This window comes from Pteronotus mesoamericanus, unplaced genomic scaffold (genome assembly GCF_021234165.1).
Source record: "Pteronotus mesoamericanus isolate MK-2021 breed Mesoamerican mustached bat unplaced genomic scaffold, CSHL_Meso_final scaffold_21, whole genome shotgun sequence".
Lineage (NCBI taxonomy): Eukaryota > Metazoa > Chordata > Mammalia > Chiroptera > Mormoopidae > Pteronotus > Pteronotus mesoamericanus.
In genome coordinates, this window is record NW_026555310.1 from 3,326,915 (window position 1) to 3,352,604 (window position 25,690).

A 25,690-nucleotide genomic window follows, 5' to 3' on the forward strand; every position below is an offset into this window, starting at 1 on the left:
CCCAGGCCTTACCATCAAGTCCTCCCTTCAGATTTGCTACCTTCCTTAACCATGAAATGCGTGGTCCCTCAGAGGAGGAGAAAAGTGAGCAGGTCTGTCTCTGCACGAACCCTGGCCAGCTGTTCCTCAGCATAGCTGGCTGAGACCCGACAGGGGAAAGGTCCTGAGAGGTCACGGTGAGGGTGGCCGGGAGGACGGAGGGGAGGGTGTGGGGAGGGGGCGGCCGGCCCGCTGGCGGGTGTGGTGGAAGGTGCCTGGATGCTTTCAACCATTTAGAATGTATGGCTGCCGGAGGGGGCAGAATCCTGTCTGGATGCCCCTGTTTGGGGAAGAGGGGACACAAACCAACGAGTCCTTACCTGTCCCTGTCCTTTCCACATATGCATGCTCCCTTGCCTTCTTCTCTTGACCCAGCTGGGGTTTCCTGGGGTAACTGGGGACACTGCCACTTCCGGAACAAGGGCAGCCCCGGGGGAGGGATGATAAAGGCCCCTCTAAGCAGCTTGGACCTTGGTGGGGCCTGAATTTAGTTATTTTCTATACACATTTATTGACCTTAAATGGGCTGGACCCTGCTCCAGGGGTTAGGAGACTGATGTGGATTCTGCCCACACAGGAGTGAGGAGGAGGTTCCCAAGGAGTCCCCAAGGCCTGGCTAACATCCCAGTATGTGTCAGCCCTGCAGTCCCTTCCGCAGGAGCCCCCCGGCTCCACAGCGGGGGGTGGACACACACGCACCCACAGGGAGAAAGGTGGGGCCATCGGTGCTGTGGGGACGGGAGTGGGCCAAGGGGGGCCTGGGGCTGGGGGCGCAGAGCTGTGCAGACCCCGGCTGTCTTGGATAACTATGTGTTTTTGTTTCAGAGGCTACCAGACTAGTGTCCTAGAATCACAGAGGAGGCCACGGGGTTCCAAGGACACATCTGCCGGCCTCCTCCACAGAGCTGTCCCCTTGGCATTTCCTCACCCTGCCTCTCGGCACAGTAACAAAAGCTGCTGGGCACCGAGCCAGGTGGCACTCAATGCTTTGCATACCTCTCACTGTTCAGTTCGCACACAAACCCTGGGAATTACATACAGAGGTCCTTGGTAGCAAAGACAGTAAGAGGCAGGGCCAGGATTCAAACCCAGAGCTTTTGATGGTAGCAGGGCAGCTTCGCTGTGACCTGTGTGCTGCACAGCCAGGGAACTCGTCCTGGCTTCCTCGGCCTCTGCTGATATGAACTCGGTTGGGTCGCCTCAGGAGCTGGGCCGGGGGTGAGGAGAGGCTGGATGTTAGTAGGGAGGCTGACTTTGGACAGGGCAGGCGAGTAGCCCACATAGGCCCCTTTCCTCTCCGGGAGCCTGCAAGGCCGTCAAGAGCTATTAGAGGGTTAGAGGGAAGCTGCCGGGCCTGAGAGGAGGAAAGGCCAAACTGCAAGCCTGGGATGCTTGTGGCCCTGGAGATGGCTGGGAGGGAGGGGCAGGTGTTCTGCAAGGCGGAGAGGAAGGAGTTGTCCAGCCCGGGGCCCAGGTGCTCCTGCCAGGCCAGCCTCCTGGCTGCGGCCCACCCTGTGCCAGTCAGGAGAGAAGCAGCCGTAGAGGTTGACTCTCTGGCCCTGAGGATGCTGTGGCCGCTCTGGTCCCCTGTAAAACTCAAGCCGATTGGAAGCAGGAGGGAGAAGCTTAGAGAGCCAGAGGAACCTAGGCTGTAAGCAGAGACCACGTGCTGCAGTGGAAGTGGCACCAGCTTTAGAGTCCCAGACTTGAACTCCGAGGGCCACTTAGCCACTTACCAACTGGTGGCCTTAAGCAAGTTGCTTAGCCTTCATAGCTCCGGTTTCCTCAACTATGAAAGAACAAAAGTTGTGAGAGTTAAATAGAATGATGATGATAGTAATCAGGCCAGGCACAGTGCAAAGTGCTTCATTATTTCATTTAATTCTCACAACAGCCCTGGTGACGTGTTTTTATTACCTCCAGTCTACATATGAGCCTTGAGCTTCAGGAAAGATAGATAACTGGCCCAAGGTCACAGGCCAACTTCTAGATGGAAGCGTGTAACCACCAAGCTGTTCCAAGCCATAGATGCCATCTCTTTCCCTGTCTGCCATGCCCAATGCCAGGGCCGGGTTGGGGGGCTTTGATTTTAGCAGTGGGTGTGGAGGGAAGGACTCTCGCTCCACCCCAGGGGCCCAGAAGCAGCTCAGTCAAATCCAGTGCCCCAGGGCTCTCCCGTAGCACCTCAACTCTTGGTGGCACCTTACACTTTACAGAGCCTTTTACCCGCCTCATCTAACGGAGCATTCCATAGCCCTGTTTCCACCCATTTAACAGATGAGAGGGTAAGAGAAAATCAAGCACTTTCTGAGGGATCACACAAGTGAGAAATGGCAACATTGCCTTGAACCCATTCCAGTCCCCCATGGTTGCCTTCAGAACACTCCAGAGAAACCACACACTATCTGCTGTTTTCACCTGAGTATATGCGCGCGTGCGCGTTTCCCCCGATTCAAAAAGCAGATTTATTTTTTAATTTTTGAAAATTTGGTAATACATGACTAAAAAGTCAAAGCATTCTTGAAGAATTTCAAATAAATCCATAATCTATGTAGCTAGTCCACCCCCAAGGAGATGGCGTGTAACTCCCCGCTGCTTTAGTGTGGGCTTCGGGCCAAGGCTTCTTCCAAAGAGCACAGTATAGGAAGCCAGGGGAGGCGGGGAGTAACTTCTCAGTGGAGAAACCTGGGAAACACTGAAACCTGAGGCCAGGGGCTCAAGGTCACCTCAGCCGTGATTGTCGGGATGAGAATGGCATGTCACCTCTGTGGTCTTTCTCCTGAAACCCAAAGCCCCAGTCCAGCCATGAGAAAAATATCACACAAATCCAAGCTGAGGGACCTTCTACAAAACACCTGACCAGGCTCCTCAAACTGTCAAGGTCCTCACACACCAGGGAAGCCTGAGATGCTGCCAGAGCCTGCAGGAGTCTACAGAGACCTGGTGACCAAATGTCATGTAGGATCCTGGAGGAAGTTCTGGATGGAAAAAGGACACTAAGTAAAAAGATAAATATAGCCTGGAACTTTATTAATAATAATGTATTAAAATTGATTAATTAATCGTAACAAATGTACTAGACTCATGTTAATAACAGAGGAAACTGGGTATAGGGTATATGGGAACTCTCTTCAAAACATTTCTATAAATCTAAGACTGTTCTAAATAAATAAAGTTGCTTTTTTTAAGGGTCAAAAGTTTCAAAAAAGGTAGCCAATGAAAAGTCTCCCTTCTACCCCTGGTGAGCTGTTCAGTCTTTTTCCCAAGAAAATCACCATGGTTCCTTCCAGGGAGATTCCAGTGAGACAGCAGGGGGCTGGTGTGACGCCGCCGGCCTCCCGGCCAGGAAGCTCCGCTGGATAGATCGTCGTCCCTATAGGCCAAGGTTGCAGGTTACACCTCGGTCAGGGCACATACTGGATCAAAAGCAACCAATAATGCATAAATAAGGGGAACAACAAATCGATGTCTCTCGCTCTCTCTAAAAATTAATAAATAAAATTTTTTAAAAAGAGAAAGAGATTGGCTTCCACAACTGGCTCTCACTCAGGAGCTCTGCCATTTTCTAGCTGTGAGACACTAGGTAGTTCCTTACCCTCTGTAGTTCATGTCCTCAAAGAAACTCCTCATAATCCTATGAGGAGTGTTAAATGTATATAGTAAGTGCCTTATAAGTGGTTGCTTTTATTATTACAAATATACAAGCAAATATATTTATGCAACAAATGTGTTAAGAAAAAATATCCAAGACTTGTAAGTAAAACACACAACAAAATTACCAAGTGCCCTTGTCAGAGATAGTTTAGACCATTGGCTAATAACCCCACCTATGGGTCATCCAGGGGAAGTCACTTTGTTTGACATAATATTTACCGCATTTTGCCATGTATAGTGTGCTCCCGTGTATGATGCTCACCTACGTTTTTGGCCCAAGTTTTCAGGAAAAAAATCTTCCTTTTTAATTTTTTAATTCTATCTATTTATTTATATTTAGAAGCAAAACTGATTATCGTATTCCAGGATATTATTTTGCATACAGAGTTACATTTTTAACATAAGCATAAATAAAAGAATTAAGAACATTTATTTAGATATGGAATTAGTACCATGCATGTATAATGTGCATCCTTATTTTTCCCTCAAAAAGTTTGGCAAAAAAGTGTATATTATGCATGGCAAAATGTGGTACTTTGATTGGTGCCCAGACTCTGTAACACTAAGAGGTTAACCTGTAGAAGATCAATAAGTAGCAAATTATTATCTGGTAGAGAAAAAAGTTATGATTTTATTGCCAGTCAGGAATTAACTTTTTGTATCATCTTCGCAATCTTATTCCAGTTTTCTTTTTTCCACTGACTATCAATAATGGTTTTCATTTCTTCCTTTGCTCCATCCTGCTGGTTCACTCATTAAGTAGTGAAATATATTTGGGTACTCACTTGATACTTGTATTAGTCAAATTTAGCTTTGTGCCAATTTTACTTTGACAAATGGCAGCATGCCATACACTCTGTTCTACCCCTTGGTTATTTTTCACTCACACATCTGGAAAATAGTTTCATATCAGAACATAAAGAGCTTCCTTACTCCTGTTTTATCACTGCATAGAATACATTGTATGGGTGTATGGTAATTGTGCCCAGAATCACTTCAGCCAGTCCCCTATAGAGGCTTAGGTTGTGTACCCTCTTTCACTGTCGCGAACGACGTTGCGTGAATAACCCTGTACACAGGATGACAGGCAGAGGGGTTCCACAGGGCAGAGGAACCTAAGAGAGGGGCCAATTCCCTGCCTGCAGTTCAACCTAGCCATCCTTCCCCTGGCTCTGTGCACGCCTGGCCTCCTCCTCACGGCTCCTCCTCCTCTGCATCATGAGGTCCTGGTGTGGCCAGACAGGAAGGGCCAGCCCGCAAGGCCCTGCAGGCCTGGGCTCTGGCTTGTGTTGGCTGGGACGTGAGGGCGCCTTGGAGAGGAGGATCTTGGGGACGTGGGGCCTGGGCCTGGTACTGTCCCTGAGCTGTAGCCACGGAGGGCACATGCCCAGCACACCCTGAGGACTGTGGTAAGGGATGAGAACCTGGGGGCCGGGGACTGCCTGGGGGGCTTGGGGGGACAGGGGCGGGGGAGGAGCAGTGCCCAGCAGCTCTGGCACAGACTTGCTTCGGGTTCCCAGCGCAGGTGGGTGGTCAGGGCACAGGGTGTGGCAGGCAGTGGTGAGGAAGGGACTGGCTAGGCTGGTAGTGACGGTCACAAGGTGGTCCAGGACACCCCCCTCCTGAGGAGACTGGGCAAAGGGGAGGCTCAGGGCGGCCTGTAATCTCTCTAGGAGAGATGGGGCAACCTGGTCCTGGGCCTGGGCCCGGGCCACAAGCCCGGGCAAGGCTGGCCACTCCGGCCGGTGACGCTGGCTGAGCTGCTCCACCTGGGGCCGCTGCAACAGCTGCCGGATCCTTCACACGGTGTCGAAGCTGTCGGTCAGCACTGCCCACTCCAGGGCCGTCTTGCCCCTAACAGGATCTACTGCTGTCAGGTCAGCACCTAGGAGGACGCACAGGGGTGGCGTGGGCTGGGATGGGGGCTGGTGATTGGCACAAGGGCTAATTCTGTAGCAGCGGGATTGATCCGGGTTCAACTCAAAACCAGGGCCCCACCCATCCTGCTGCAGCTGGAGTCTGGGGGCCCAGGGTGAGGACCAGTCCCAGATCCCAGCCTCCTGTTTGAGACCGGTGAAGAAAACTGAAGTACAGAGAGGGAAAAACACTCAGGGAAACACACTGGGGGTTTCCAAACCTGGGACAGAATAGGGAGCCCCCTGAACCAAGGAACTGACCAAAGGGGTGGTGTGCAGGTTGCCCAAGAACGGGGAGACCCCAGGCGCAAACTCCGGGGTCCTGCCGGTTCTTCTTTTCATCATTACAACCCTCTCATCCTGGGGAAGGGGGTAGCGGTCTCTCTGAGTCAAAGGTGGAGGTGCAGAGCTCCTCCCTTCGCTCCCCAAAACCCATCTGATGGATGGGGAAGGCGAAAGCTGGAGGCTGGGGTCCCCGGAGTTATCAAGAGAGGACAGCCCCACCCAGGGAAAAAACGAGGGCCTTCAGCTCCGCAGAGAGCGTGGACTTCAGTCCAGAACCACTCCACACAGCCACACGTTCCAACTGCATATCGCTGCAGTCCTGGAACCCTGGCTTGTCAGAGCTGGAAATCATCCCAGAGAAGGCCAACAGCCTCACTACAGTGGTGAGGCCAAGAGCGGGAAGCCATCAGCCTGCCCCGTCCCTTGGCCAGTGGCAGGGCCAGGATGAGAACCTGAGGGTCTGCTTCCAGATACCATCCTGTCTGCTGTCAGGTTCTCCAGAGGGTCTAGGTCATCTCAGGCTTTCTTTTCTGGGACTTCCATTAACACAGTAAATAGAGCTGTCTGTAGCTGGACTTTGTCGACTGTGAAAACCCAAGCACACTCTCCTCATCCAGGAAGTCAGCCTAGATTGATCCTCCACCTCTACCTCTCTCCTCTGTGCAACTATGACAGCTGACTTAAGCGTCTACTGAGGTGACCTGGGGGAGGGACTGGAGACCATACATCCTGGTCTATCCAGGCCCTGTGTACCTGCCATGAGGAGGGCAGCCACGCATTCAGAGCGGCCCCGAATGGCGGCCTTCATCAATGCCGTTAGCCCCCGCTGGTCTCGGCGCTCCAAGTCCAGGCCTGCGTAGTAGTTGAGCAGGAGACTCACCAGAGACGCATGGCCTGCAGAGCACCAAAGGCAGATGTTGGATCCCCAGGAAAGGGGTGGTGAAGCCTCAAATCCACCCTCCACCCAGCACAGCAGACCTGGGGTAGGAGAACTGGCAAGGAGTGTGGAGCTGTGGCCCAGTCCGGAAGCGGGGGATGGGTGGAGCGTGGGGTCAGCAGCCTCGCACCTGCTTGGGCAGCCAGCATGAGGGCTGTGTCTCCTTCTTTGTCCTGTTGGTTCACATCCAGGAAAGGACAGCGGCTGAGCAGGGCCACAACACTCCCAAAGCCACGGTAGCATGCAACCATGAGGCCTGTCTGGGGGAGGGGCAGCTGGGTTTCCTGTGCCCTCCAAACCCACATTGTCCCAGAGATATCCCAGCCCCTGTGAAGACCCACTGTCAACCGCTCCCTCCTTCCTGAGGACGCAGCCCGTGGGTGTTGGCCTTGAAACTCTCAGTTGTGTGAGGTGTGGTGGGACACGGAGCTGTCCCAGCCTCCCTGGCAAGCCCCTGGGGTGGCTCACCCTCCCGTTGCCATCCACCTGGGTGGCCTCCTCTGGGGAGACCCCATCATCCAGCACGGCTTGAAGCTGGGCAGAGTCATTGCGAACGCAGGCCCAGTACAGGGCCCCCGGCCTGCAGTCTGGGGCAGGGATCTCCCTGCTGGGGCAGGGCGGTGCCTCGGACGTGTCCAGTCCTCCCCTCCACAGTAGCGGCTCTTCCTCTTCCAACCTGGGGGCAAGAAGGCCAGACCCCCTCCTCACGCGGTTGGCATCTACAACACAGACAGAAGGGCAGCAGTATCTCCCTGGATCCCAGGAAGGGGTCCCAGCAGCAGCAAATCACCCATCCCTTGGTGGGCGCGGGGCAGGGGAAGCCTTTTCCCACCGGGGTATCCTGTCCCATCCAACCTTTGAGGGAGGACAAGTGGAGGCAGGGAGGACAAGTGGCCCCAAAGGGTGGAAGTGGCTCACAGAAAGTGAGAACCCCAGTGAGATTCAAGAGCTGTGGCCTTCTCTTTCCCATGGGTCCTTACCTAGGGTTTGGAGGTTCCCCGGGAGGCAGTCATTGCTGGGGCCCACAGGACCCCCCAGACTCCTGGGGGCACACTCACCGGGTCTCTGGAGAGCCAGAGGTGAACTCTCTCTCCCCAGGACACGACGCAGGTGACAGATGGCTGGGCTTAAGGAAAGAGCTGCTGCAACCCCCCAGCGCTGAGCTGGATCAGGCCAGGTTTGTGAGGGCGGGGGCCAGGAAGGGCGGGTGCTCTCCACTGCAGCCTCCCAGGATTCACCCTGAGGTCCTGCCTGGAGTGGGCGGGTCCCAAGTCACCATAGCTCCTCCCCCACAAAGGTGGCTCCGGTAGTGAGACCCTTCCTTCTCTCCAAACACGCTCACCTTCCACCTTCTGGGGAGACACCTGCACCAGGAATAAACCCGTCAAAGACAGGTCATGAGGTCTCCCAACACCCAACGTCGCTTTCCTTGGGCAGAGCATGACTTGGTGAGGTGGTGGTGGTGCGGCAGGGTGTGAGTGCGGACACCTCACTAAGTAGAGCTGGGCCTGGGGGAGGTGCAGGGAGGCTCCAGGAGTCACCTGGACCTTTTATTTGATATTCTGGGGAAATAAAAACATAAAGAATTGCCTGATTCGGAAGAGTACAAAAATTATGATATATTAAGTTTAACAGGTTAGTTTTGGTGTGGTCAGAAAAGAAGGATACACTAATTGAAATAAAGAACAATACACAGGGAAACAACAGTAGAGCAGATGAATCTGAGAATGAAATCGATGATTTGGAACATAAGAAAGCAAAACACAACCAATCAGAACAACAAGAAGAAAAAAGAATTTTTTAAAAAGTGAGGAGAGTGTAAGCAGCTTCTGGGACAACTTCAGGCGTTCCAACATATGCATCATATGGTGCTAGAAGGAGAAGAGAAAGAGCAAGAAATTGGAAACCTATTTGAAAAAATAATGGTAGAAAACTTCCCTAATTTGGTGAAGGAAATAGACATGCAAGTCCAAAAAGCACAGAGAGTCTCAAACAAGATGGATGCAAAGAGGCCCAGTCCAAGACACATCATAATTAAAATGCCAAAGGTTAAAGATAAAGAGAGAATCTTAGAAGCATCAAGAGAAAAGCAGTTAGTTACCTACAGGCGAGTTCCCATAAGACTGTCAGCTGATTTCCAAAAGAAATTTTGCAGGCTAGAAGGGAATGTCAAGAAATATTCAAAGTCATGAAAAGCAGGGACCTACAGCCAAGATTGCTCTTCCCAGCAAAGATATCATTTAGAATTGAAGGGCAGATGAAGAGCTTCCCAGACAAGAAAAACCTACAGGAGTTCATCATCACCAAACCATTATTATATGAAATGTTAAAGGGACTTATTTAAGAAAAGTAAGGAGATCAAAATTATGAACAATAAAATGGCAATAAATACATATCTATCAACAATTGAATCTAAAAAACAAACTAAGCAAACAAGAACAGAAACAGAATCATGGATAAGGAATGAATTTTGATGGTTGCCAGATGGGAGGGAGGAGGGGGAGTTGGTGAAGAGGTGGGAGGATTAAGAACTACAAATAGGTAGTTACAGAATAGTCCTAGGGATGTAAAGTACAGTATAGGGAATGGAGTAACCAAAGAAATACACATGACCCATGGACATGAACAATGTTGAGGTGATTGCCTGAGGGAGCAGGGGGTGCTGGGTGGAAGGGGGCAAAAAGGGAAAAATCAGGACAACTGTAAGAGCATAATCAAGAAAATATAATTTTAAAAATAAATATAAAATATTTAAGTTGTATTACTATTAAGATATATTAATTAAATTATTCAAATTAAATTATTTATAATGATTAATTTAATAATATATTATTCTTTAAATTAATATTAAATGGATTGCTTTTGGATCTCAGGAGTAGAATATTGAGCCAATCATATTCCTCTGTTTATACCACTCCCAGCAAGATCTCTCTCTTGCTTTATTTTACTTTATTTAGCTTTTCTCTTTTATTCCTGATTCCTATAGCTCATTCCCCTCTTACTTTTCTCTTTTTTAGAGATTTTATTTATTCATTTTTAGAAAGAGGGGAAGGGAAAGAGAAAGAGAGGGAGAGAAACATTGATGTGCAAGAGAAACATGCCCTCCCCTGGGGTCCTGGCTGGCAACCCAGGCATGAGTCCCAACTGGGAATTGAACCGGTGACCTTTCAGTTTACAGGCCGGCACTCAATCCACTGAGCCGCACCAGCCAGGACTCCCCTCCTACTTTTCTTTACCAATTGGCACTTACATAGCCTTGAAAAAGTACATTTCATTGAAAAAAGTAGTGCTGATTTACATGCATTTTAACTAACCCCTTAGAGTTACGTTACTTTTTTTCCCACCAAATGCCATGGTTTCAAGACCTATCCTTGTCTCCTGCTCAGTGTACCAGGTAGGACTGCCTTTGGTCGTAAGTAATCCAAAGCTGACCTCAGTGCTGCGGTTGCTGCCATAGACTGGCTGCTTCACATTAATCCAAAACTCTTTTTACTGTTTCTTCTGAACTGCTGAGCTGGAAACCTAAAACACTTCCCAGATTCCCTTGAGCTAGGAATCTGTGAATTAGGTTCTGCTCTTGCGCAAGATATAAATTTAGAACAGAGCTAAATAGCATGCATGGGACATCCGTTTTGCTGTCACAGATCACGGCAGATGCACTGGAGCTCCGGTGAGCAGCTTCCTGATTCATCAGCTTCCGGTTGTTTTCCTGATCACAGGCAGAGGTCATGTGCCTTGCAAAGCTGGGAGTTCTTCCTGGACCTAGAGCCTGCTTCTCCATCCGTATGTTTAAACGAGCCAGATTTATATCTGTTGTCCGCACTTGAACCCTAACTGACACAAATGACTTAAACAAGGAGAAAAGTTCATGGATACGAAGCTTTTGGTGTTGATGAACTTGATGACATCAGAACCTTCCCTGGAAGTCTCTGGACTTTTCCTCATGGTCACAACATGGCTGCTGTACCTGTAGCCATCACAGTAAAATGTGGTGAATGCCCACTGTGGAATTCTATGCAGCAGTTGGAAGAAATCTACTAGATTATGTCATAGTCATCACTGATTAGACACACAATCCCCTATAACCCCTGTTTGGTCACCTTTTAGTTAAATGTGACTATGTACACCATTTTGGCCAATAAAATGCAAGCACCAGTCTGATGAGTGAGGCTCCTAGAAAAACTTTGCTGTCTTGATAACAGACATGGAACATACCTTTTTACCTCTTCCTTTTTTCCCCATTTTTCCCACTGCATAGAATTCCAATTGTGCATCTATCACATTTCACTTCTTTACTCTTTGAGCGATGGACATTTAGGTTGCCTCCAACTTCCTGCCACTGCAAACAGTGCTGCAGTGAACATCCCTGTACATATCTAGTTGTAGATCTGCAAGAGAGCACGTCTGAGATTGCTGGGTCATTGGGCACATATATGTTATTGACCAGGTACTATCAGGCTGCTTTCTACTTTGCAGTGTACCCACCAGCAGTGCATAAAAGTCTCCTACATCCTGAACAGTTGTATTTATTCAGCCTTCTCATTTTTGTCAACCTGATGGTACAGAACTATAAAATGATATTGCTCTTTTACATTGGATTTTTTCTGATTATCAACAAGATGGGCATCTCTCCATGTACCTGATAGCCATTCTTGTCCCCTCCGTGAATTGCCTGTTCATAGCCTTTGTTTAATGTTCTATTGAATTTTCCTGTTTTTTTAAATTGATTTTTCAGAAATTCTTTTTAATATTCTGGATAATAAACCCATTGTCAGATGGGTTTTAGATACGGCAACTCTACTATAAACCTTTCTGTTAGCTTTATCTGTGGTGAGCCTCCTTGAAAGAAATCCTGAATTTTGATGATGTGATTAAAGTTATCAAAATTCTTCCTTATACTTTGTGCTTTTGGGTCTCATTTAAAAGAATTTCCCAGTCCAAGGTCACAAAGATCTGATTTCTTTTATTAATCTTACAGTTTTGTTTTTAATATATAGTCTTTAACCCATCTAGAGTTTACTTTTACATATGGTGTGAGCAAGGGATCTGCTATGGACTGAATTTTGTCCCCCTAAAATTCATATGTTGAAACCCTAACCCCTCAATATAACTGTATTGGGAGACAGGGCTTTTATGAATACACTTAAAATTAAATGAGGTCATGTGGTGGGTCCCCGCTCCAATAGGAATGTCGTCATTTTAAGAAAAGGAAGAAACACCAGAGTGTGCACTCACATGCTCCCCCTACGGGAACGATCATGTAAGGATACAGTGAAAAGACAGCCATACACAAGCCAAGGACAGTCTTCATCAGAGTCCAACCCTGCGGGCACCTTGATCCAGAACTTCTAGACTGAATGATTGTGATAAAATAAATTTCTGTTGTTTAAGTTCCCCAGTATGTGATATTTTGTTATGGCAACAAGACTGGAAAATTTCTTTGGATCTGTCATTCAGTTTGCTAATTCTCTCTTTGGTTGTGTCTATTCTGTTGTTACATCTGTCCTTTTAATTATTTTAATTATTTTAAAGTTATATCATTTCAAACTTTGTGAAAGGAACTGACATTATTACAGTAGGCTAAAGAATAGCTCCCAGAGATGTCCAATTCCTAGTCCTCAGAACCTGTGAATTGTTACATTACAAGGCAAGAAGGACTTTACAGATAAGATCCAGTTAATGATTTGTAGATTGGGAGATTATCCTGGATTATCTGGGTGGGCTCGATCTTGCTGATAGTCCTTTCCCCTTTTGTGTTTAATGGGGTTTTTATTTATTTGTTTGTTTTTTTACTGTGAGATATTTATTTTCCCTGAAAAATTATGTTGGCAATTCCTTGAGGCTAAGAACAAAAGTGTTTTATTGTTTGTTTGTTTGTTTGTTTTGCAGATAACATGAGTTTGCTTCTGCCAGGTACTTAGAAGTACTATCAGTCCTGAACCACTTTAAACTAAATTCCTGACTTGGGGAGTTTTGGATTACCCAAGGTAATATAAATTTGGGCTGCAGATCAGCTCAAGGATCAGCTAGTGGTTATGACTGGGGGATAGAGCCTTTTCATCTGTTTAGCCCTGAGGCAGCTTTCCTTAAAGTCCTCTGGAGGTGACAGCAGGGTGGATTTATTTCAGATTCAATCTTACATTAAGAGCATGCCCTTTGGTGTCATGGCTTTTTAAAAAATCCCCTATTAAATTCCTCGCCTTGGTTCTGCCGAAGATAAAGACTGAAGAAATTGAAGCTCAAGTTTACCCAGTTCAACAAATGTCCACAGACTAAAGCAGATTCTTTGTTCTGCTTCCCTGTGTTTTTGCTTTCCCTTAGATTATAACCTAGTAAATTCTTGCTATCTAGCCAGCTCCTCAACACTTTTAAAATAATTTGCATTTGCACTTTAACTAGCACTCAGAAAGATCAGACCAGAGTCCAGCCAGTCATATTATTAGAAATAGAATTTCCTCTAATCCTAATTAGATTAAAAGTCTAATAAGAAAATAGGCAAAAGACATGGCAGTTTATTCACAGAAGAAATACAAATGGCCAATAAATATATAAAGAGATGCATAATCTCACAAGTAAGCAGGAAAGGGCAAATTAAAACTATAATGAAATACTACTTTTGGCCCATCAGCTTAGCAAAATTTAAACATTAATGATACTAAGCATTTACACTGTTGGAGGAATGTAAATTGGTGAAGTATTTTTGGAAAGCATTTTGACAATATCTATCAAAGTAACAAATGTACATACATATCAACTCAGAAAGTCTGCTTTTAGAAATCTTCCCTGAGACAGTAGTTGCATAAGTGAGAAAAATATACTGTATGTAATACTTTGCGGCATTGTTTGCAATGGTGAGGAAAAATTTATAAAGAACTTAAATATTCATCAATAGGGGAAGGGCTTGAAAAATATGCACATGCATATTATGCCTCTATAAAAAAATAATTAGATTCATAGGGACTGCTCTGAGAGTATCTGAGACATGTTAACTGAGGAGAAAAAAAGCTCAACGTATTGATCATATGAATTTATACAGTGTGTTTGTGTGAATGGCTGGCTGCTGACATGGATGCAAATGCAGAGAGGGGCCTGGAGCAGTAGCTCCCCACACCAGCAGCACAACGTAATCACTTCGGGACCTCTTAAAAAATGGTGATGCCTGGAACCCACCCCAGGGATTCGGAGGTGTTTGGTCTGGGGCACAACTTGCGCAATGGGATTTTCTAAATCTCCCAACGTGATGCCAATGTGTAGCCACAGCTGAGGGCTATTGTGAAGAATGATGCTCATTAAAATGTTGGCTGTGTTTAACTTAAGGAAGGTGAATGGAAATCGGGTGAAAGGGGACCTTCACATTTTCCTTTTTAAACTTGTACAATGTTAGAATCTCCTACCAAGATAATTACTACTTGTTAATAAACGGAAAAGAGAAAAGAATCAGAAAGATTTCCCTGTTTCCTTCTCTTCCTCCCCAGCGTCTCCCGGACTCAGTTCGTCACTCCTCAGTGCTACTTCTGTACTTCCGTCATTCAGCAACTCTTCATTGAAACCTACCTGTGTCAGGCATATATTTTTTGGCTTTTGTGCTTTTCATACTAGCTGTCACTAATCTCGTTCTTGGCTGTTTCCCTCGCCTTGGTCAGCTCAGTCTCCTGCAGGTAGTACAGCTTTAGCCACTTGGGAAAAGTGAGCTGCCTGCAGTCTCTGTTGTGTCCTGAGAGATCCCAGCACCATTCACGAACGACTGTGGAAGGGTAGGAGACTTTCACCTACGTGGGGAGGCCCCAAAGACATCTAGCAAGATAAAAGGGAAATTTTCACATTTTCTTTTCTAATTCTCTTCTAGAGTCTGGCGAAGCAACAGCTTAACCCAGGGTTCTGTTTCTGCAAGGCCACTCCCCGCCAGCAGGTGGCAGCCTGGGACAGGAATTGGGATAGCATCCACGCCTGACGGCGCTGATGCTATCGCAGAGGGTTCTGGGGGTAGAGGAAGGGTCAGGGTCTTGGCAGGGCAGGTGCACAGGAGGGTGGTGGGAGTCCCATTTTTGGTCCAAAGCATGAAGTGCAAGGAAGTTATTTATGTAGATCATCTTTAGCCAACCTGACCAGTTACCCAGGTTTCTGAGGTTTCTTTTACCTTCCACTAGCAGACATGTCCCGGTCTGAGGTGCCCTCTACTGGCCTCTGGCATGGGGAGAGCTCTCTGCCGGTCCCTCCATACCCCCTGCCCAGTTACCCAGGCCGGGTCTTGGCCCTCCCTGTGCATGTCTTTGCTGACAGAGACGACTGGTAGTGGAGGAGTGGAGGTTGCTGGTTACAGTGTAAAATAATGGATCACTTCCTGGGAGATACAGGGACACTTCAGTGCCTTCTAGAGTCTTAGTGTGGCGCCTGAAGGATTGACAGTAAAGGAATATCCTCCTTTTGACCTCTTGGGTGCTGGGGTCTGACAGTTCACCAGGATGCTCCTTCCCTGCCACACCGATTTCTTTTCAACGTTGCTCCCTTCACTGCCTTCTGTCTGTCCATCTTCTTTCTGTCTGTCTCACTTTGCCTTTTCTCTATCTTTTCAACATTTGGTCTTTCTCCTTGTCAGGGTCTTTGCATCTTTCTATCCCTCTAACTGCCTCTCTGAAGCCTTGATAACAAAAGTGTCTGGTGCACCGGCTGGATTCTCTCTCTTGCTCTCTGCCTGTCACGCCTTATCTCCAGCCATCGAATAATCCTTTGGGCTACAGTTTGCAGGAGTCTCGACTTGTGGAATTCAACCAGAAGACAAGGGAAGACAGGGGGAGGTTTGGGGAGAGTGCAGTGGCAAATCCACAGCGAAAGAGCTCAGCAAACTCTGGAGTCTGGTTTGGAACTCAGACGGGTTTCCTTTAGGGAATCAAGGGTACTGCCATCTCACCCTCTCCCTTTCTTCCAGGATCTTTCCTGCCCAGCCCCCTTACACGCACCTTACAGGCCCAGTGACAGGTGCGGCTGGGCCGGCAGTCAGGGGGAACGGGTTCAGCCCACCTTCAGGGCTAGACATGAGATGGGACCCAGAAGGATAGAACGAAGAATGGAGGAGGTGGCCTCTGACCCTGGCTATGGCCCCTTCTGGGGGTCCTCTGTGACCTGCCATAGGTCGTGCCCCCTCCTCCCCAACCACGATCTACATTACAAAACCCACAGCTCGTAACTCAATGCCAGCCAGGGAAGTCTGAGATTGATTTAGGGCCCCCTCTGACCAGCTCACTCTCACTGGACTATGGCCCCTGGGGTAGGGGTGGAGATGAGGGTCATGGGTGAAGTTCAGACAGGGGGTTCTGACCACCAGTCCATCATACCTGTTGCAGACCCTTCTGCAGTCTCAGTTGATTTGTGGGGGGAGGGTCCAGGCACAGGAGGTCAAGGTTCTCACTGACCCGTCTGTTTTCTCTGGCTCAGCTCAGGGCCAGGCTGAGGGTGCCATATACACGGCCTCATAGGTGTTTCATTCAGGATTCAGGCCGCAGGCATCTTACAAAGCAAGGAGAGCCGTGTTACCCGCTGAGAAGGCAGTTAGGCAGGGCCTAAGTAAGCCCCTCCACCCATCTCTGCCATCAACCTCAGTCACACGGAGCTGCTCAAAGCCACTTCTCCTCAGCCTATTACATTTGCATTTCACCCAGTGCATTTCCTGTTGTTAGTTTCCATCCTTCTACCATTCCCTTCTGGAGATACCACTAAGGAATTTCCCCTACTTGAAGTATTTCAAACTTTCTCAACCATCACTCATACTAAATACATCTACCCAGGACACATGAGCATACACATAACTAAAAGTAAAGTTTTACAACTTTGTGATGCCCTGTGATGTTTTGTACTCTATTCTAGTCTGTCGTAAAAAAAAAAAAAAAAAGATTTTTAAAATGATTTTACAAACAATTAAGGGGCTGGCATTTACTGCTTATAAGTAACCTCCTACATTTTTATACCTTCACACGTTGTGAAGCCCATTTTACAAACACAAAAATTCATGTTACCTTCATAAAAACCAGTGAGGAAAGGCAGGTTTTTTCATCAACCCATTTTACAGATGAGAAAACAGAGATTCTGAGAGGCTAATGAACCTATCTGAGATCACCCAGCTGGCGCGTGGCAGAGACGGGGCACCAAGCCAGGTCTGTTGAGTGCTTGTGCGCGGTCCCCTGTGCCCTGTAGCCTCTCTCCCCCTCTCCTCCCGGCCCTCCCAATTGACATCATTGTCTTTCCAGTTTGACGGCCATCCCCTTCCATGGGGAAGATGGAGGGACAGAGCAGCTGAGTAATTTTGTTTTCCATGTCATCTGTTAACACTGCACCATCTGCCGATTCTACTCTCAGCCCCCTCCCTCTCCCCAGAGGCTGGAGTGGGGGAGGAGGCTGTTTTCCTGGGGTCTGGACCTCCAGACCCTCCTCACCAGGGGACTCAGAATGCCGACAGAAAGGTTATTTCTCTGCCCAGAACCAACATCAGCAGACTAGAACTACAGGGGCACGTAAGGGAGCAGAGCAGAGATGGCAGGAGAGACTTTGTGACATCAAGGGAGAAAACAATAGGAGTCACCGTTTGCCCACTCTCAGGGTCTTGTCTTCCTGTGCACACACACCCCTCCACCTTGGTGAGGCTCCCGCTGCAAGGAGGAGCGCAGGAGCCCTGCTAGGCCACCGGCTGTGAAGGCAAAGGAAGTGCATCTTACAGGGAGTCCAGGCAGATTTATGGGGCCTCGGGTGTGGCCGGCTGTTAGTCAGCCTCTGACTTTTTAATTCTCCAGTCTCCTCAGCCACCCCGCCTCCTTCCCTAGAAGGCCTTTGTGCAGAACAATGAGGAATCTATAAATTCCGTGGGACAGGGGTGTGGGGGAGGGGAGCACTAGTCACTTCAGCCCTGCATAGATAGCAAGGGGTGGCCTCCGTGAACCTGCCCCTTCTCATCCTATCCATAGTGGGGGCCCAGGGAGAAAGCGAGGCCAAGTCTTACCAGTGTCTTTTACAGATGAAGCAACTGAGGCACAGAGGCAGAGGGTGTCTCTAGTCCCTGCTTCGTTCACTCCATCTTTCATTCCTGTGCTTATTCTCCCTCCCTTACTCATCCCCTGGTCATTCCTTCACTCAGACAGACATTCACTCAACAAACACATGCAGTCTCTCAACAAACACCCACTGAGTCCTAACTGTGGCCCGCCCTGGAGGGGCACATAGCAGTGAGCTGTAACTCAGGAGGAGCCCAAGCCTAGCTCTAACCCCATCTTTCCAGGCTGGCAACCTGCACTTTCCCTGGTCCCTCTCACCAGCAAGCCCTCTGCAGCTGACGAAGCACTTTCATGAGCATTTTTAATTTAATCCTGGCACCGGCTCTGGGAGCTGGTATTATGTAAGCCTCCCCCAGCATTTTGCTAGTTTGGCTCTGAGAGGGTAAGTGGTTGCCCAAGATCACCCCTCGCGTGGGTAGCAGAACACCAGGCCCCAGGCCCTGGTCTCCACTCTGAGTGCCCTGGGGACCCAGGGCATAAGCTGTGGCCGAAACTTCCTCTTCCACTTACCCCTTGCCCAGACCAGCCCCAGGCCCATCTCTCCCCTCATATACGTACTCCTTGACCCTTCCCCGTTTTTCTGTTCTGCTCTGCCTTCCTGCAGTAGTTACTAAATGCCCCAGGCTCACCTGTGTCATCAGTCACTTCCCCCATCTGTCTGTCGCATGATAATAATTAATGAATTCAATCCTTACAATGCACCTGCATGTTTGCTGAATGATCACACATTCTTATGTGTGTCCTGGTAAGTCTCTGCTTGTAAACTAAGGATATTAGTATCTACTTCATTGTGCAAATTAGAATTAGTGAAACCATGTAAAGCACTTAGACGGCTTTACCATCTAAGTAATGCCTGGCTCATAGTAAATACTCAGTAAGAATTGGCTGCTAAGATTATTATTATTGAAAACGACAGGCTCGCCCATATGTATGAGGCATTTCGTTGAACACATGTGAATATAGGGGTTTGCAACTGGCCCCTCCCAGTGAGTAGACCCTTTCGGGTGACCAGATGGACTAGTGTCCAGTTGGTTCCCCAGGGCGTCCTGCATTCCTTAAATGTATGGAGCATGTCAAACACCTCTTACGTTTGTGCCAGCCGTTGCACTAGCAGAGAACAAGATAAATCAGACCCTCACACTCGTGAGGCTGGCATTCTGGTAAATGGACTGGACCACAAACCAAGTGAATAAAAAAAGATAATTACAGGCGGTGGTTAGTTCTGTGGAAGAAATAGACAAGGTTAAGTGACACAGTAGATCCGGCAGATGGGTGTGGGGCTGCCCTCGTGGTGTGGCCAGGGTTAATAGGGAGGTGACATCCCTGTGAAGGGTCTGGGCAGAGTGTTCCAGGCAGAGGGACTAGCAAGGCCAAGGCCAGAGGTGGGGAAAAGCTTGTCAAGTTCAAGAAGCAGAAAGGCAGCCAGCGTGACAGCATCTGGCAGAGGAGAGAGCGATGAAGGAGAGGCTGGATAGGTGGGGCCAGGGGGAGAAGGGGGGGGTTTCTTCAGAGGTGCTAAGCAGGGAGTGACATGGCCTCAATCGCTGTTTTGTTTTGTTGGGTTTTTATGCGTATTTTTAAAGGTCACCCTGGCAGCTGTGTGAACTAACGGTTGGGGAGCCAGGAGAGCAGACAGGAGCCTTTACAGTTGTGCGAGACAGTAACTGGGGCTTGGACACGGGACGGGGGTGGAGAGCAGGGGCTCGTTCAAGACATACTGTAGAGACAGAAGGGACAAAATTTGTTAATGGATTGGACAACAGAAGGGAGGATGGGAAAGGAATTCAAGAATAGAGAAAGAGCCGGGGAAGCCCAGTTGATCCAATAGGTCTCTGTCCTGGGGCCCCGAGAGCCCTCCGGCCCTCTTTGGCCCTGCCGCGTACCCGCGGAAGCCAGCCCCCGCGGTTTGCTCGGCGCCGCTCTGCAGTCAGCCTCGCTCCCTCAGGGGCGGCCCGGGCTTGCTCATTCGGGCCCTTTGTGAGAAAAGACGCTCTGCCTTCAGGGCCCAAGGCTTGGATTGCAGATGCCATTCATGCCCTCCTCCCGAACCTTGTTTAGGTGACAACCTGCACACCCTTACGGCTCCCCTCTTCCCGGCCTGGACCACTGGCCCAACCTGAAAATCCTCGGAGGTTGGAGGCCTACAGGCGCGGAGCTTGTCGGGACCCCGGCCTGAAACAACTCGGGGAGCTTAGGCGAGAGCGGGAAGGGCGTGGGGAGGGTTGGGTGTTGGCACTTCCTAAGGGAATCTCCCAGCCTGGCTCCCGGGGGAAGGAAGTCCCCGCGCGGACTTGCACTCCCTCCCCCGCTGGACTGCGGGCCGCCGCCCCTCCGCCTTCCTTCGGTAGCGCTAGGAGCCGGTCTTCCGGCCTCGGGCTAGGGACGGGGGAGGGTCCGAGCCGTAATTGCTGCCATCTGCTCCCTCCTCCTCCCCGCATCCACCCCAGTCTGGGGGAGGGGCCGAGACGCGCGCCACCGTTCCCGCTCGCGCGCTCCACCGGCACCCAGGGGTGGTAGCTGTGGGTGACCCGCGAGCCCGCCTGGGGACGAATGTCAGGGAACCCTGAGAACGTCCCCCACCTGCCTCTCTTTGGCGGGGGCGGGGCAGGAGGTGGTCCCCTGCTGGTGACACAGTATTGCAAGACAGAATCCCAGTGATCTAGTTCTGCTCCTGGGGGAAAAGGGACTTCTGACAAATCCTGGGCTCACACCAGCTGACTGACAGACGCGGGGTCCGTGGCTGGCGCTGGCTTTGGGATCCTGGCGCGTCGTCCTCTGAACAGGACGGATGGGACTGGTGTGTGTGGGAGATGAGGGGGAGGAACCCACGGCCCGCAGCCGGAGCCCGAGGCTGGAACCGGCCAGGAGGCGGCACGGGGGCCAGAGACAGAACTCGGCTCTCAGACACAGCTGGCTGAAACTCCCGCCCAGCTCCTGCTTCCCGGGGCCTTGAGCACGTACCTTCAGGGCTCAGAGCTGTTTCCTGCTCTGTGAAATCGGGATACCCCCGGAGCTCCTTCTTGGGTGGTTCCACAGAGGGTGAGTTGCTCATCCTGGGAAGACCACGGGCATCAGGCCCACCTCTGGCCTTGGGGCAGGGCAGTGACAACAGGAGTTGACCCCGCCCTGTGGAAGGTGCTGTGACAGCTGGGAACCCTGAGGAAGCAGGGACTCTACTGGGGAAGAGGGAAGGTGAGCTAGGGACTGGAGTCAGGGGAACAGACCACAGCCTCTCTGGTTTCAACACTGTCTCCTGGGATGTCGGCAGCATCAGCTTCAGGAGGCCAGGGTGACAGCACCGGGGGCAGTGGGGGTGTTCATGGGGCAGAGGAGAGAACCCCACTGCCCGGGGCGCGGAGCCATGGACACATCTTCACATGCTCACCGCCAGACGTCTAATAATGCCACTGGTACAGAAGCACATCTAGGTGATCCCGAGAAGGTTAGGTTCGCCGTACACCAAGCCCTAGCCCCACCTCCTCAGGTCAAGGTCCCCTGGGGACACAGGCATTCTTCTTACCTAGGACTCAGGACCTCACCTGTGGTACAGAATGCCTTGCTGCCTCCCACTCCTGCAACCTGCCAATTTCAACAAACCTGTGTTTGCCGCAGAGGCCGGGCCGGAGGGGCGGGGGCGGGGGCGCGGGCAGAGCTGTTGCAACCCCCTCACCCAACCATCCCACCGTGGACGTAGTGGCCTGATTCCTCGACAGAGGTGATCCCTGGGCAGGCCAAGCAGGCTGCGGCCAGTCCTAGGAGGACTCTCACTGCAGGGAGGGGATGCAGTGTGAGACCACCCGGGGCCATAGGGACCACCGGACAACTTGAGGGTACTGCGTTCTGGAGGGGTCAGGGTGAGTGGTTTCTAGGCTGGGTCTTGAAGGAGAAATAGAGGTTTGCCAGGGGCAGAGAAGGAGAGGTGGTGTTCCAGGGAGAAGGAACAGCAAGTGCTCAAGACTTGAGAGCGTGGAAGTAAGATGTGTCTGGGGAAGGGTGAGAAGTTTGGTGGGCCGGGAGCAACAGTGTTGGGGGCAAGGAGTAGCCTGGGGCAGGAAGACAGGTGTGTGAAGGGAGGCTGAAGTGACACGTGCCAGGCCAAGGGATTTAGGTTTGGGTTTGTTGTAACAAATTGAACTGAGGACAGACAGGAACAGACATGGATAGGAGTGAAACTGATAGGGAGTAACATAAAAGGGTCAGTGCCAGACCAGTGATAAAAAAAGGCCATTCGTTCGCCTGGACCTCACCCCTGGGAGATAATAGGGATTGGTGGGAACTGCGGTGCATGGGTAGCTCCCACAGACCTCTTCTGAAGGCCAAGTAATTAGCTAGCCTCAGCCAGGCACCGCCATACAAGAATATGAGCTTAGTGTTGTCAGATATTTTCAAGAAAAATTAGAAATGTAGATTTTTTTGTGTTGCCTCCTGGTTTTTAAATGTTAACTATTTTTTAAAACTTTAAGTGGTGTGTCCAAAGCATACACAACACAAACGTCTCTGGGGACGCCAACAGCCACTGCTGCTCAGTTGCTAGAAAGCTATTGAAAATTTTGTGAGAAGCTGGGTGGGGCAGGGGAAAGTGGTGGAGGGAAAATGGAGACAAATGTATTTGAACAATTAAAAAAAAATTGTGAGGGAAATGACCTGAAAAACAGTCCTGGGTTTTAAGCTGCCCACTCAGGGACAGTAGGGAGGAAGTCTGGTCAGTGGGGACAGCTGCCAGCATGCAGGCCAGAGGGGCTGAGGCCTGAACCAAGGCAGCCAGGCCAGAGGTGAGGGAAGGCTCCAGGCACCAGTGTAGGGGTCTTCAGGGATTAGTCTTCCCATGAAATGGAGGGGGTGCTGGAGGGAGAGGGGTGCAGGGCAGAGGGGGATAAAGGAAAGGAAAAACATGGGACAACTGTAATAGCATAATTAATAAAATAGACTTTAAAAAAAAGTTTGTTCCCTATCCCTCTAACCCTTTAAGGAACTGCAAACACGTCCCTGAGTGGGTAGGGTGGCTCTGTGGAGTGGGATGCCCCTGAAAGTCCCTAAGGTTGCACTGTGGCAGGCCACCCCCAGGAACTGGGTAGGACATTCCACACAGCCCGAAGAGGGACGGGCCATTGGGGGAGGGGCTCAGGAATCTGCCTGGCCTTCAGGAAGACCCCAGCCAGCCCTAATGGGAACCACACGTGTGGGGTGAGCTGGAATCCCGGAGTGCCTGTGATGGTTGGCTTTGGAATCGGACACTTGGCTCAGGTCACTCCTGACCCGCTGAAGCCTGAGGCCTCCCAGCCCCAGCTCCCCTGCTAATCGCTGCCAGACACATTCTGCCGTGCACCCAGCTCTGGGGCCTATCTTGGTCCAGGAGAAGGGGTGCTTCTTGTGGGGTCCCCTATTTCCTGTTGGGAGAGCAGCTAAGCCCTGGGGGATTAGGGGTTCTCAGACAAGAATTCTAGGCTTTCTACTGGGCCAAGGGTTGATGTTCTCAGAATAGCAGAATAAAAAGTCCTTTCCAGTGTTCCCTAAAACAGCTTCCCCTGCATTTCACACCCCTCCTGGAGCCCTGAGCTGCTTCTGGCCTTGTAGAAACTGGTGTCCTCGGCCTCCATCCCACCCTTGCGGCATCTGTAGACTACTTTCTGTGGCTCTGCAGTCTTAGCCTCCCCCATGCCTCACAGGGTTCATTTCCTGCAGGACCGCAGGCTCCAGAGCAAGGGAAGAGCCCTGTGAGCAGGTGGTTTGCTCCTGAGGATTCACTGTAAAAACGGGAGGGCAATATGTCACTCCTAGCAATTTCCTGGTGCTTTCTCTTTTCCCTTAATTCAAACACCTCCTAGCCCGGCAGTGGGAGCCGTGTTATAAGATGTCTTGGTACAACATGAAGGGCCTAGAAAAATTTCCAGTACTTGTTTGAAGGATTCACTCTAGCCTTTGAGTCATTCATGCCTGTCATCACACCCACTAAACCCTCTTTATAACACTCCAACTATATAGTGTGTATGTATATATGTGGGGGGAGGGTGCGTGGGTGCATTTCCTGTTTGAGTCCTAGACATTCCCAATGGTCCCCTCTAGGCCCTCAGTCCAGCCCCCTCCCCCTGGGTACCCTCCTTGAGAACTTCCAGGCAGCCCGCTCAGCACCAGGCCAGGGGCCCAGGAGCATGGACTGGCTGCATTCCTGGGGGAAGGGGAGAGGAGAGCAGGAATGGAGAGAGCCCCCTCCTTGCTGCTAACGCAGACCCCATACTGCCCAGCCTGAAGCTCTCTCAAGTCATGTTCAAGATGGCCAGTGTAGTGCCAAGAAAGCCCCTGGCGAAGGCAGCAGGCCCAGGGACCTGGGGGCCTCTCCTGGACGCTGCTGAAGGTGAAGCCATCTGTGCCCAGGAGCTATTCTACTCCTGGTTCCAGCATTGATAGGGGTCCTGAGTGGTCATTAGGTAAGGGGTCTGTAAAGTGAGGTGATCAGGCTTGGAGGGGATAAAGGACAGAGGATTAGGGCAGAACCTTGGTATATTTTAATACCCACACCTTCTTCAGGGTAGCCCAATCCTACAATCTCTAGAGAGGGCTTAGGGACTTCCAGAAAGAACTCGGGCCGCGCAGAATGGAAATCAGGCAGCAGTAGCTGGAGATGGGAGAGGCCGATGGGAAGGCTTCCCCTGGAGCTGGGGATTCTGGGGGTTGGGGTTGTTCCTCTAACCCAATCTATCCCCATCCCCCAGCCTGGTTTCGGGAAGCTCTCCCAATGAATATTTAATAGCTCAGCGCTGGACCTGATTGAATTTTAATGCGGCGACCCGAGCCCGGAGCCCGAGTCCAGGCAATTAGTCAGGAGCCATTAACGCAGACTGAGCTGATTTATGGGCGGGGACCGGGTTGGGTGAGGAGCGGAGCCCGGGCGGCGGGAGGCCCGGGATTGGGTGGACAAAGTCTCCAGCATTAGCCAATCCCAACAGATGTGCCGGCTTGCTTTGCATCTCATTTGCATAGCACTGCTGGTGGGCAAATCTGAGCCCTGGCTGGTGGGGAAACCGGGTTTAGGTGGAGGCGGGCGTCCAGCTGAGACCAGGACCCAAACCTGGCTCTCCTTGGGGGCCTGACTGGCATTTATGGCTAGGAAAATCGCTCCACGTTTGGCACATGGGATTCCATGAAACACTCCTGTTGTTTAAACGGCCTCCCCGCAAATCTTAGTAGGGCCCAGATGGAAGAAAATTCAAAGAATAAGGAGGGGAGCAGGGACGGGGCCGACCGGGGAACCCTGGGCAAAGCTGCTGAGTCTCAGAACCTAACAAAGGGCTCTGCGATTAATGCAAACAGGAGCCTTATTGAGCCCATACTGTCTGCCTCGAACTGTGATTCCCTGTGCTCCGTGGCTCTCCCACCTCCCTGATTCACCTCCTCTCCCTGCTCCCACTTACCCCTTCACCTCTCAGAGGGGGCTTCTGCCCTGATGCTGTTGGGGCTTGTGTGTTTTTAGGATGCTGGATTATGCTTCAGAGAACAGGGAATGACTCCAAGGGGCTCTTGAGGGAAATGGCGCCCCCTCCCCTTCCAGTTCCTTATCCCCCTGACCCGTGTGAATGAGCTGCGACTCAGCCTGGAGTGCTCTATTGAACTATGCCCGACCCCTTAAATCATAGGTCAAGGATTTAGCTGGCCTGTCTGCTGCCATTCTGGCAGGTGGCCTCCCCCTCACCAGCCCCCACCCCCTCCTGAGTCCTCATCCGGGGACTCAGATCAAGCATCCTTCGCCTCCTAGGTAAGCATCCCCTTAGGTCCAGGTCTAATCTGAGCTGGACTGGTCCTTATTGAGGGATGGGCAATGGAAG

The 25,690-nt window shown here is 50.4% G+C and overlaps 1 protein-coding gene across 1 annotated transcript; it reads right to left on the bottom strand.

Moving 5' to 3' along the window:
* Positions 1–4,844: 4,844 nt before the first annotated feature.
* Positions 4,845–10,776, bottom strand: ANKRD33 (ankyrin repeat domain 33). The gene is given in 6 exon segments (XM_054591504.1): positions 4,845–5,578; positions 6,672–6,788; positions 6,962–7,091; positions 7,300–7,550; positions 8,174–8,195; positions 10,708–10,776. Coding segments are annotated over 6 exon segments (1,323 nt in total).
* Positions 10,777–25,690: the final 14,914 nt, after the last annotated feature.